This window comes from Nannobrachium achirus (genome assembly GCF_963921795.1).
Source record: "Nannobrachium achirus genome assembly, chromosome: 2".
Classification (NCBI taxonomy): domain Eukaryota; kingdom Metazoa; phylum Chordata; class Actinopteri; order Myctophiformes; family Myctophidae; genus Nannobrachium; species Nannobrachium achirus.
In genome coordinates, this window is record NC_137811.1 from 25178510 (window position 1) to 25192409 (window position 13900).

General features: G+C 45.2%; 1 protein-coding gene across 1 annotated transcript; it reads left to right on the plus strand.

Annotated features, from left to right (window-relative positions):
- Positions 1–686: 686 nt before the first annotated feature.
- fzd1 (frizzled class receptor 1) lies at positions 687–3232 on the plus strand. Its single transcript, XM_080751644.1, has one exon. The coding sequence runs from the start codon at positions 1100–1102 to the stop codon at positions 2786–2788; it is 1689 nt and encodes a 562-aa protein (XP_080607770.1). The 5' UTR covers positions 687–1099; the 3' UTR covers positions 2789–3232.
- Positions 3233–13900: the final 10668 nt, after the last annotated feature.

Here is a 13900-nt window from a genome sequence, read left to right on the forward strand (position 1 = left end):
GTGTGTGTGTGTGTGTGTGTGTGTGTGTGTGTGTGTGTGTGTGTGATATATATATATATATATATATATATATATATATATATATATATATATATATATATATATATATGAACTATAGTGACATTACAATTATATTTACATTGATTAATTACATGATTTACATCTAATATTGTTGGTTTAACTTTTCCCCCTCCCGAAAATGTACGTTATAATTTTTCTATCAATGAGTATCTCTATGAGTATATTAGCCTACACTCAGAATTAAATTATTAGGCCTAATAAATAAATAAATAATACAAATAAAGATACACATTCCACGTACACGCTAAACGGTAAAAGATGCAGACCTTCCCTAAAAAAAGGGGGGGAGAAAAAAAATCTCAACCATCTGTTTTTTAAGTCCCACCCTTTTTTCCATATGAAGGAGAGAGACTGATTTACCCTTCGTCGCGCGGACGGTGCCGCGCGGGCGAAACGCAAGCCAGATCTACAAGCCGTGGGCGCGCTCGTCGGCGACGCGTCGTAGGGCTTCCAGATCGGCGATGGGCGGCACCGCCCGTACGACGAAGCACCAACAGGGCAGTATATTGGCTTCCCAGAGACAGCAGGGCGCCTGGAAACAGGTTTGAACAGCAGCAGAGCAGCAGCACAACACCACTGTCTGTCTCTCCCTGTGTGTGTGACTGTGTGTGTATGTGTGTGTGTGAGAGAGTGTGTCGGGGGGAGAGAAGAGAAGAGAAGCTCATGAGGAGAGAATCTATTCTACCTATGCGTCCTACGTACGTTGTGGATTATTTACGACCTGTACGCGACAGAAGTTCGGGATTACAAATCCGCGGATCTTTCATTTCCAGGCGTTGAAAGGTAAAACATAAAAGAAACTGAGGAGGATTCCCCCCGTAGCGTACGTGTGGAAGTATAATCGCTACGTTTGTGACAAATCCAACAAAGAAGGCAGAGAGTGAGGGAGAGAGAGAGAGAGAGAGAGACGAGAGCTATTCGGGGAAGTATAATCACCTCGCAGGGGGAGAGCGAGAGTTTTTTTGGGAGCTAAAAAACATCGCAAAGGAAAAGTGTCGGCGGTTGGGGCTGGTTGGCCATGGCCGTGGCTCGTTTATTTACTATGGATTACAACAACGGTAAACTCCCTCCTCGCGTGTCTCTGCTGTGTTTCTACGTGCTCGCGCTGCTCGGCGGGGCCAGCGGCCAGTACAGCTCGGACCGGGGCATGTCCGTGCCGGACCACGGCTTCTGCCAGCCCATCTCCATCCCGCTGTGCACGGACATCGCCTACAACGAGACCATCATGCCCAACCTGCTGGGCCACACCAACCAGGAGGACGCCGGGCTGGAGGTGCACCAGTTCTACCCGCTCGTCAAAGTGCAGTGCTCGCCGGACCTCAAGTTCTTCCTGTGCTCCATGTACGCGCCCGTGTGCACGGTGATCGAGCAGGCGCTGCCGCCGTGCCGCTCGCTGTGCGAGCGCGCCCGCCAGGGCTGCGAGGCGCTCATGAACAAGTTCGGCTTCCAGTGGCCCGACAGCCTGGCGTGCGAGTCGTTCCCGGTGCACGGCGGCGAGCACCTGTGCGTCGGGCAGAACATGTCGGACAAGAGCGCCCCGACCCACCCGACGCCCGACGTCACCGAGGCGCCGCAGTGCACGTCGCCGCACTGCCGAAAGGGACAGTTCAAGTGTCCGACCTCGCTCAAAGTCCCGCAATATCTGAACTACCGCTTCCTGGGCCAGGAGGACTGCGGGGCGCCCTGCGAGCCCAAGAAGACCCACGGGATGATGTACTTCAGCGAGGAAGAGCTGAAGTTCGCCAGGATATGGATAGGCATATGGTCGGTGTTATGCTGCGCCTCCACCTTGTTCACGGTGCTCACCTATCTGGTGGACATGAAGCGGTTCAGCTACCCGGAGCGGCCCATCATCTTCCTCTCGGGCTGCTACACCATGGTGTCCATCGCGTACATCGCCGGCTTCCTGCTGGAGGACAAGGTGGTGTGCAACGACCGCTTCGACAACGACATCCGGACGGTGGTGCAGGGCACCAAGAAGGAGGGCTGCACCATCCTCTTCATGATGCTGTACTTCTTCAGCATGGCCAGCTCCATCTGGTGGGTGATCCTGGCCCTCACCTGGTTCCTGGCGGCGGGCATGAAGTGGGGCCATGAGGCCATCGAGGCCAACTCGCAGTACTTCCACCTGGCGGCGTGGGCGGTGCCCGCCATCAAGACCATCACCATCCTGGCGGTGGGGCAGGTGGACGGCGACGTGCTGAGCGGCGTGTGCTTCGTGGGTGTCAACAGCGTGGACGCGCTGCGCGGCTTCGTGCTGGCGCCGCTCTTCGTCTACCTCTTCATCGGCACCTCCTTCCTGCTGGCGGGCTTCGTGTCGCTGTTCCGCATCCGCACCATCATGAAGCACGACGGCACCAAGACGGAGAAGCTGGAGAAGCTGATGGTGCGCATCGGCATCTTCAGCGTGCTCTACACGGTGCCGGCCACCATCGTCATTGCCTGCTACTTCTACGAGCAGGCGTTCCGCGAGCAGTGGGAGCGCACGTGGGTCAGCCAGACGTGCAAGACGTACGCCGTGCCCTGCCCCGTGCAGAACCACCCCAACATGAGCCCCGACTTCACCGTCTTCATGATAAAGTACCTGATGACGCTGATCGTGGGCATCACGTCCGGGTTCTGGATCTGGTCGGGCAAGACTCTGAACTCTTGGAGGAGGTTTTACACGAGACTGGCCAACAGTAAACAGGGCGAGACCACCGTGTGATCTCACGCGAAAAAAAGACTAAACAAGAAAACAACTTCAACAAAAAAACTTAAAACCATGGCCCACACAGAGCACACGCACGCGCGCGCACACACACACACACACACACACACACACACACACACACACACACACACACACACACACACACACACACACACACACACACACACACACACACACACACACACACAGTACATACAAACAAACAAACACAATAGACTTTGTTCATTGACAGACTGAATGATAATCCTTTTAATGTTTATTTTTTCCTCTTTTTTTTCCTCCCTCGGGACTTACCAGAGACACTTTGTTGGTTGGTAAAATACGACATTTTTTAAATGTACATAAACATTTTTTTGTGAGATTTTTTTGTAAGTATATATATATTTGTATTTAAAGAACAAAAAAAGTTTGTTTAAAAAAAAAAATAATGAACTGCAACGAACCCTTTTTCTTTTTTCATACTTTTGAACATAATGGAATTGCAACCCGAATTCACCGCAACGCCAACAGCGAGCCAGCCGAGCAGGGCTTTTTTAAGGAACGGATGTGGATGTTTTGTGGAGGTCTTGTGACCTCACTTAGGGCGGATTCACACTGCGGTCTCGAGACCGGTCTCGAGGCTACTTGGCAGATGTTTAAACCGGTTTTGACAGTGTGAAGCGTGCGGTCTTCCTCAGAAACGGATAGCCTCGAAACCACCTCAAGAGGTAGTCTCGAGACTGCATTGTGCGACCTCGAGACCGGTGAGCCGCAGTGTGAAGCAACCGGCCTCAAAAACGGTATTGATGTTGAACGTGACCTCATATAATGTCGACGAGTCAGCCGTCGGCACAAATAAACACTGGGTAACAGTTGTCGACATGGCCATGGGATCAGCGACTTCATCTCACAGAGAGATTGCTTGCTTGTAGGACTGTCTTCTAAAATTCGTTTATATGTTTTATATCACCAGTTAGCCTACTACTGTGGTGCGCTGGACTGGTGTCATGTACTTCCAATTGGGAGAAGTAGCAATTGGCGAACAGTTATTTATTGTCTCGCACCAGCGCACTGAGGCAGGGGTGAAAGTGAGACGGGACGGCCAGAACCGGCGCTCCGTTAAAACATTCGGAACACGGGACTGTAATCTAGGCTGACCTAGGATCAGATTCAGGTCCGTTATTAGCCGCGAGGCAGCGACATGAAGTATGGCTGTAACTGTGAGATGATGGTTATGCTGCTCTGGGATCAGATTTACAGCGGGAGGGGGGGGGGGGGGGGGGGGCTTGGTGCGTGCGTGCATGCATGTGTGTGCGCTGTCGCCCGTCGGGAAAGAAAAGCAGAAAGAGAAAGCACTAGCCTACAAGTTAAACCATGAACTGTTAAACCATGAAAACAAACCGAAAATGACTTACCGCTGTTGATAGAAAATAGCCTAAAAGTATTCCTTTATCCCTGACTTTTGTTTCGATGTTATAGATTCCTTGGCACATGCTTGTGCACTGCTGTGCCTGCTTGACGTGCCATTAATGTGAATATTAAGCCACAAGCGTTTCAGCCATGTTGATTATTAAATAATTAAAATAATAACGTGCGCTGCGCTGCATGTCTCGCTCATCATTCTGCACGTTTATGCGCCTGGAAAATAGCAGATCTACAAGCTCACAACGCGTCGCGGATGCAAGGTCAGTGTGAGCTTGTAGATCAGCGACACAGGTCAATTGATATGCAAATAGGCTTGTTTGTCTTGTCGAGGTGTGGGGGGTGCGAGACCCAAGACCACTGCAACAATGTTCCACACTGCGCTGTCGCGCGTCATTGAATTGTTACACCAACTTTCGTGCCTGAATTTATTGGCAACCACCATCAGCAATGTCGCATAGTTGATGACACTATGTGCATACCGCCACCTATAGGACCGGGCTGTATAGTGCTAGTGATCTCCAGGGAGGCCAGAAGGTCTGCCAATGTGAATGCTGGCCAGCGTGAACCAGCAACCGGTTTCAGAATCAGTTCTAATCAAACGGATTGCAGTGTGAATCCGCCCTTAGCTTCTGGACACCACTGCGAGAGGATTGTTCATGGCTTTGATCAGTGAGTGGACTGCCTGCCTGTGTGTGTGTGTGTGTGTGTTGAACATTGGGCCTATTCTAAGGCAAAAAAAAGGTCCCATGAAAGGCAAGTGCTTCCTCATGCTCCGTCTTAGCCTGATTATTATGGGCTGTATGTCTGTTCCACTACTGTACAGCAGCAGCGCAGGTTCTGTGCCTAACGTTGTCTGGAATGGTTAAAGAAGAAGGGAGGAGGAGGAATACAGTTGAGCCTCCAGTTGTACTTAGTCGTGTGCCGGTAGTCATGCTATCAGTAAATAGCGGATCTAGAAGCTCACAACGCCTCACGATGTTGATGCGTTGTGAGCTTGTAGATCTGTTATTTACGGCATGCCACGCCAAAGTATACATCAGGCTTAAGAATCATAATGTGTTGATTTAACTCTGCAAGCGTACAAATAGAACCATTTGCACACTCGAGATTTGAATTGAAGGCCAACTTAGACGATTTTTCAACCGAAATCCTTTTTTTTGCTCTGTTCGGTGAGGAGGTTAATGCTAGTAGTGCTGCCAAAAATGACGCCATGTCTTGTGTCTTTCAACGAAATGTTAATGTCGCGGAATTATGACGTCAGACAAACGCCTCTTTTTCACATCATCGAGTCTATTTTTGTTATTTAATCGCAGAAATACACCAAAGACATGGGGCATTTTTGTTGCCACATTATGTTGAGAATCTCACATCAGAGCAGCGGGATTTAGGTTGAAAATCATCTGCAAAGTTAGATTTAACTGTGTGCAGGTTTGTGAGTTGATGATTTGAGGGGGGTTGTTAAGTGTTTACACCATTGACCGTGCCAAGTATTTTGGGCTGCAATAGTTCACACTGTTTAATCCGAGTGTATCAGATGTGTATTTTGGCTACTTCAAAACAAAAAGAAAACATCATTGGGATCACATTGATATCCGAAATGTGATCATAGAATAATCTCAACATAACTTTACTTTTAAGTATATGTTTAAGTAATCCAGTGGTTCTCAAAGTGATTTCCAGGGACTCTGTGGGTTCCTTTAGTAGGGTCTAAATTGACCCATACAGGTCTGTAACTCTGACAGTGTACAAATGGAACCAAATGAACCCGTTAGGTTCATTTGTACCCTGTCAGAGTTAAGGGGAGATCTTGAAATTTGTGGAAAGTTTGGGAAACACTGGAGCAATCAAATAATGTCTCTAACGCGCAAAATCCGAATCTCATCCACTTGGATAGGAAAATTAAGTGAACTATTGGGCACGGGAGATTCAGAAGCACAAATAGTATCGCTTATGAACACCACACACACCCACTGAATTTTTTCCACAATGCCTCCCCCCAACCTCACGGTTTAAAAAAAGAAACAATCTTGAAGTGCCTGCTAATTCAGTCGGCCAAATGTTTTGTTGATTTTCTCGTGTGGAAGGACAAACAAAGCTTGAGAGAATTGGAGGGGTTCAAACGGCAATCAGCTGCACAAAGCTCACTAGCACAGACAGCTGAAATACCAGGCATGCGCCCTAATGGACTGCAGCCAGGCCTTCTTCACACACTAACTCTGCAACCCTATACTTAGCTAAAGAGCATAAAAACATAAATAAGCCCAGTCACACTATATTATAGGCCTAAATGGGACTTATATCTAAATCTGTTACCCGACTGGCTACGGTGTTATACACTTGTCAGATTTCCTGAGGAAAGAAGGAGAAAAGAAAAGAAAAGAAGGACGTTTTAGCCTTGTTTTTCTTTTTTGTTTTTCTGAGTCTGACTGACATTTTACCATCTCCCGCTTGGGTGAGTCAGATTTTCCAAACCTGTTAAGAGTGAACTATGTAGGGCATGGCCGTGAAGGGGATACGCTCTGTAGACAGAGCTATTTGTCGTCATTTCAAACGGTGATGATCACTGCTGTGCTAATTGAATTACGACGTAATTGCATTGTCCTTGATGGCTGGCTGTGAGCAATCCTCTCTCTCTCTCTCTCTGTCTGTCTTTCTCTCTCTCACTCTGTCTCTCTCTCACTCTGTCTCTCTCTGTCCATCACAAACAATACTGAGCCTCATCAGATAAGCCTGATGGTGCATGGGGACAGAACAGGCCTGACCTGTATGTACCCAGATACTAGCTTGTGTCTATTCTATTGTGCACTAATGCAAGAAAACGCCTTGTTATTGAATTTCTGGCAGATTCCCCTTCAGGGCGGCATTGAGGGACCTAGCATTCGCCCCGAACCCCCCTCCCCACCCCACACTCACACACAGTGGTTGACAGACAGTAACAAAGTACACTTTCACTCCACTACATTTCAAAGACGACTAATTGTACTTTTAACCTTGCTTAATTTCTAAGAAGGTCAAAAAAGAAATTAACCACTTCGAGCGCTATTTCAAATGTAGTGAGAATAGCAGATCTACCAGCTCGCTATCTTAGTAGATCTGCTATGTGTAAAACTTCTGGAAAGTCTCTGAATTGTCTTGGAGAATGTCTAATACAGAAATGCAATGTATTAAACAGAAAAAAGCAATTTTGTAATTTGTACTTTTAATACTTCAGTACTTTAGTTCAAGTACAAATTTGACTGAGTAACTTTGACTTGTAGTGGAATAACCTTTGACCAGGAGTATGTCTACTTTGTCACACACGCTACTTTTGTTCTTGTCCAATGTTTTTCCGCATGGTGCTTTTTTTATCTGCTCCACAAAAACAATGTTTTGATGGCTCTGTTGCAACTTGCAATACCGTCATGGCTTTTCAAATCTTGTTCCTTTGCATTTGTTATATATAAAAAAAGAACCTTTATATTTATAGAAAAAAAAGCAGTCTTATATATCCCTCACTGATTACTTTATGAGAATAAAAATCCCACCATTGCACAAACTGTCCATGTGGCTTTCTAAAAAAAAAAAAGGAAAAAATGGTCTTGTGTTTTGTGGCAAAATGAATTGTGTTGACAGCTGAGTTTTTCCCCCTTTTTTATGTGTGTGCTGTTTTTAATAACCCAGCGCAGGGCAGGAAACTGGAACCAATAGACAAAGAGAAGTGGCTTTTGTCACGGTTTTTACCTTTTTTAAACACGGTCTGTTTAAAAAAAATACAAACTTTGCCATTTTCTCGCTCTGTATTTTGTTTGCTAATCAAATGCAGCGCTTTGGCTAAATGTGTGGTGGGTGGGAGTCTCTTGTATTGTTGGAATGCGTTCTAAAACCAGTGGTGGAAAGTAACTAAGAGTACATTGACTCAAGTACTGTACTTAAACTACAGTTTTATGGTACTTTTACTTTACTGGAGTTGTTGAGTATTACATTTTTTTCTAATACTTTATACTTCTCCACTCTTATGCCTCATTCACACTACAGATATATAGTTGAACGTTTAGCTTGGTAATTCAATGTAATCTCAATGGAAACCAGCTTTAAAGATACAGGAGACGTTCCAAGCAAAGCTTTGAAAGCTTTAAAGCTGGTTTCCATTGAGATTACATTGAATTACCAAGCAAAACGTTCAACTATATATCTGTAGTGTGAATGAGGCATTGGAGGCAAATATTGTACCTTTTCCTCCACAAATACAAACCATGCATTACTAAGTTCTATTTTGTAGACCGTCCTATTTTATAGACTGTGTAGCTGCGGTGTTGCTGTGCGAAGCGGTGCCGCTTGTTATGGCAGTTATGGTTGACACTGAGAAATGGGTCTATACTTGTGCCTTTTGGAAATTACAGATCTACAAGCTCACGATGTGTCATGAAGTGACACGTCGTGAGCTTGCCGGTCTATTTTAAAAGAAGCAGAAAAGATGTAACACATTTTGAGGCAATTGTGTACATTTACTTTGGTACTATACTTGATGGCATTACTTTTGTACTTATAGTCAAGTAAATGCTTTAATACTGTCCTTTTACCAGTGCTATACCTATATTGCTATACTTTACTTAAAAAGGCCCACATTTTCAATCTTCTTATAATTGACTCCTGAGTCCTGACTAATTCTCATGATATCCTGTCTACTCACTCTGTCTCAGAGGAGTGCTGTATGTGGACCAGTTCAGAAACCTGCCTACCAGTGACATCGTCATCGCTAGGCAGGCTTGGACATTTCAATTCAAACACGATTTCAAACCTTATATTAATAAGAGCAATGGTTCTTATATTTCAGCATCCGGAAGAGAAAGAAAGGCTGTAGTTTCTATTTGGGAATTCCAGTCGAAGAAGATTTCAATGAGGCACAGAGCGAGTAAACAGAATTGGTGCCATAATTTCTTTACAACCCATGTAGACCTGGAAGGCCTATATGTTGTTATACCAGTTTTTGTTTTATACCAGGAAAGCGTCTATCATTTTAGATGCTATGTATATTGTTAATGTCGGGCAAAAACCTCCATATTCTAACCTGTTGTGTTCTTTTACGTATACATGATGAATTGATCACATCCTGAAAAGTAACAGTTTTGTACATATGAGGTTTCCACCCGACAGACAATATAGCAACATGAATTTTGTTTTGAATACAAAATTGAAGTAGTTTCCTTATTTTTTTTCTCCAGCAGCCTCACGTCTAAATGGGATAACATGAATTAGGACCAATTATACAAAGGTTAAAAATTGCTCCTCCAAATAAAAAATAAGAAAAGAAAAAGAAGAATCAGTGTACTCCACCAGCCCTGGAATGCTCTCTAAAGTCTCTCGGAGAGGCTGGCTGTATGCATGCATTCACACGGGGCATCATGGCTCTGCTGCACTCTTAAAATAGCCCGCTGACCTCTTGTCTGCACGCAGTCACACATGGGTCAGCTGCCATTGTCATTGTTCATTCGTCTCCTTATAGCATACAGGGTCACACCCGCCGGCTGTTCATCACCCCTTTGCTTTTGTAAATATATTGCAGCTTTTTGGGCCCTCCTCTGCATAGCCTTTTGAACTGTGAAATTGATATGGCCCCGTTTATGCAATAAGAGTGCTGTGAGACACTGTGTGGCTTTGTTTGGGGGAATGGGGGAGAGTGAAGTTGATATGGTGGGACGTGGTCTCTGTCTCGTGGTGTTGTGTTTCACTCACTATGTACCGGTATTATTATTACACACAGGTTCAACAGGAACACATTTTTGTATGGCACTCCATAAGACATGGGTCTCCAAAGTTTTTTTTCCAGCCCAAGGACCCCCTCCCTAGCTGAGAGAGAGAGAGAGAGAGAGATGAAACAAGGGTCAGGGATGTGTGGCAGATTAAACCTTTTCATAGATTTTATAGATAGCTTCATATAGACTTGTTTGACAGAAACCGTCATCAGTGTTGTGTTGGATTCATGTTAATGTGTATTTTCAGACATTTAACCATTTAAACCCTCCCTGTATGGTAACTCCTTTCCCTCTGTACTTGGTCTGCTCTTGGTTCCCTCTACACCAGCGGTTCTCAGACGTTTTAGGCCGTGACCCCCAAAATAAACATATTTGAACTGGGGACCCCCACCCTGACAAGCACTTGGAATTGTAGGTATTAAATTTAGCGTCACTCGGTTTCATAGATAAATATTGTGAAAATAGGCGAACTACAAGCTCACAACGCCTCACACTGCGAGGCGTTGTGAGATTTACAGTAGGCTATATGTTGGCTATTCAAAAACAGCAGATCTACAAGCTCACAGTGCACCACTTCATGCAAGCTTGTATTGTATTTGTTCATTTATTTAACTTTTTCAGATGGGGGGGGTCTGCAGCAAAATACACAGTATATCAATTTGGGGGTTCTTTGCACCAAAAAGTTTTAGACACGGCCTGTCAGTCTTCATGGTGTTCTATTCACTCAGTATGTGCCAGGTCCCAACAGGAGTGTTTGTAATGACACCCATCAAGGTTTGTGTTGTCACCCTACTGTCACCCTAGGCTGTGAGCCTGTGACCAACGACCCTGCTCTAACTGTGGATGGAAACCCCCTACTACAACAACAACAACAACAACCATTGTAAAGGTTAGTAACCAGTAAGACGCCTCAGGGCGACATGCACAGTTCTTGGCCATCTGGCCAGTGATGTATATCGGACCAGTTATACCCATATATGGAGATCCATGTCTGAACCAGCCGCACAGATATGGGAAACTGCAACCTTCAGTCGCAATAATTCTTTACTATTTGGCTATATGCACTTCCCTTACAGCAGTAGTTCTCAAACCTATCAGTGTCAAGGACCCCAAATTGATAAAATGATGGTGATGCTACATTAACTACTTTTGCTGGGGACCCCCTTGAACCCACCCAAAGGACCCCTGGCTTACGCCACTGGTTTTCAACATAGGGTCTGGGGACAACCCAGGGGTTCTTGTGGGAGTTCCATGGGGGTCCCCAGCTAAATGATTTACAGGGTGGGATTTGAGAGTGTGCGAAGCACCGTGGAACTTACAGTGTAGAGTGGGTGTCTCGCCCCTCCAGTTTTAATGTGAGAACTTCTGGGAACCCATGATGTGTTTCTCAGTACTTATCAAAGTGGGGTCCAGGGGTCCCTGAGGGGGCTCCCACAAGGACCCTCCGTTTAGAACCTCTTTCCCTGATACTCCTTGAAAACGGCTAAAAACAGCAAGCATGTGCACACACAGACATCAAAGGGGGCTTGAGCCCCTGTCCTTTTATCCATCTGTAAAAAGTGCCCTCTCCAGATCATGAATGCAGTTTTTGCTATGGTAAAAGAAATGCAAATGCCCCTCTTTCCATGCCATAAAAGATGGCAGCATTCAAGAGAATTGCCTTGTCCAAACTCTCCTGAACTTGAATGCAGCTTCTTATGTTAAAAGAACTGCCCTCTCTGTGTAGAAATCCATGGTGTTACGCCACATCTCAGTATTCACTTGATTATGCTTAGTTTAGTGTGTTATCAAGCACAAAAATAACCGACCTCCAAGCTCACAATGAGTCACAGAGCGACACATTGTGAGCTTGGAGGTCGTCTATTTTCTATATTTTCACCAAAAGGCCCTTTTGGAAATTTCAGCCCCTGCTTCTCTAACACTCTCTGCACTTCCATGGAAAACAGTATAGCAAAAGAAAATGTAAGCATAGGCCTATAGCATGCAGATCAGGCTTTTTTTTATACTTTTTTGAAAGTTTATGTTATGTCGTTTTTGACTATTATGATGACCCATAAACGTGTGCAACATAAAAAGTCTTCCACCTCCAAACAGACATGCCCTCATGCAAACACACACTGCTGTAGGAGATGTGTGTGCGGTGACCCCCCCCACCCCCCACCCTGAGGACACAGTATAAGTCTACGGGTCACCTTTTTAATGATGTCACATGTTTACCCGGCTGTGTTATGAAAACTGTGTGGTTCCTCCGCTGTCAAACTGTCACTTAACAATTTTTATTGCTTGTGGGCGTTTGGAGACCTGCCTGCTTTTGTCAGACGGCTCCACTTGGCATCTCCCCAGGCTGCGCTGCACGTCGTAAAGAAGCATGCTAAAAGCTAACTGGCAGTCTAGCTGTCCACAGGCTTTCTGCGGATCTTTAAAATATGTTTTCCCCCCATTTGTCCAAAAAAGCCAATGCTTTTCAAGGAAGGGAGCCGTTTCTTTCTTTTTTTCTTCTTCTGTGGATGGCAACAAACCCCAACACAATACTTTATTATAGCAAATAGGACCACAATGGAAACAAGTCCTCGAGACTTTTTTTGTGTTATCCTTTTAGCCCAAATGTATGACTATAGCCCTGCTGTTATACATCTCATGTCTAATAAAGTATTCAATCAATCAATCAATCAAAACCGCTCCGTTCCCATTAAGAAGCATTGGCAAAATTAAAGTTCAGTGTGACCGCACCCTAATAGGAGATTTGGGAATGAGCTACTGAACGCCTGTGTTATTTATTTATAATAATTAGCATAAAACACGTTTTAAAGTCTTAATCACTTAAACCCCAGCTAAGATAAATAGCTATTGCACTAGCTTGGTGTACTCCATCTCTTTGGGGTTCATTTGAACAGCAATGTTGCTACTGCGACCGTATGTTTTTTTTAGTCCTCCAGCAGACCTCTGTCAGAAATCTTGTCCTGCAGGCGGTGGTTTTCAAACTTTGCATCCGACCCAATAAGGCAGCCAAATGGGCAAGACATAATCTCAAGCCAACACCCGACTTGTTGTGAGCTTGTAGATTAGCTTTATGTAAAGGTGACTCTCCACCAAACAGACTGATTCATACAACTTCAAACTTTGCATCACATTGCATTCAGATGACACCTCCACACCACACCAGGAGGCAGAAGTAGCCTGCAACGCTAGCCTGCCAGTGTTGCCAGGTCTGTTTACTATAAGCGAAGATTATTTTTAAATAGCTGGTGTAATAGGGCTCAAGTGGTGAGACTGGTCGCTTCTTTTGGGCTTGTTTTCACAGACCTGGTCGCTTGTTTCACTCAAAATCTGGCAACACCAGAGTTTCTGTATCTGCACCAAAACAAAACACTTTTCACCAGCACAGGGCTAACGACGGGCTTAGCTTGCCGGGTCCAACGAAAGGTCCCGACCCGTCGATAGCGCCATGCAGACGTCAAGTTGTCGGCAGGAGACTGCATCCAACAGCTTCCACGTCCGAGTCGGCCGATCGACACGGTGGAGAGCTGGCTTTAGGAGGGGAAAAAAAGGTTGGGAACCACTGATTTATTAGGGGGCCTCGAATCTGTGCCAAATTCTATTGGACAGCAGCGATATTTTTATGTACTTAAATCTCACATAAGCTGCTTGAGCGAGTGTGAGAACAGTCTTGCTAACTGCTAAGTTCAGTATCCATGAGAGAGCTGCAGTGTGGTGGAATTTTAACTCTCAAATACCTGGAACGCGCCCGAGTCGCGTTAGATTTTAACCACTTTAACCATTATTGTATGCTTTAACCTTAGAAAAATAGCAGATATACAAGCTCACAGCGCGGCACCGAGTGCCGCGCTGCGAGCTTGTAGATCTGCTATTTTTGAAAAATCGTGAAAATGTGTGCAAGTCTATGAATATCTTTGACCCGATCTTTGACCCGACTTCTAAATCCTTCCTCTAAATCAGTGGTTCTCAAACT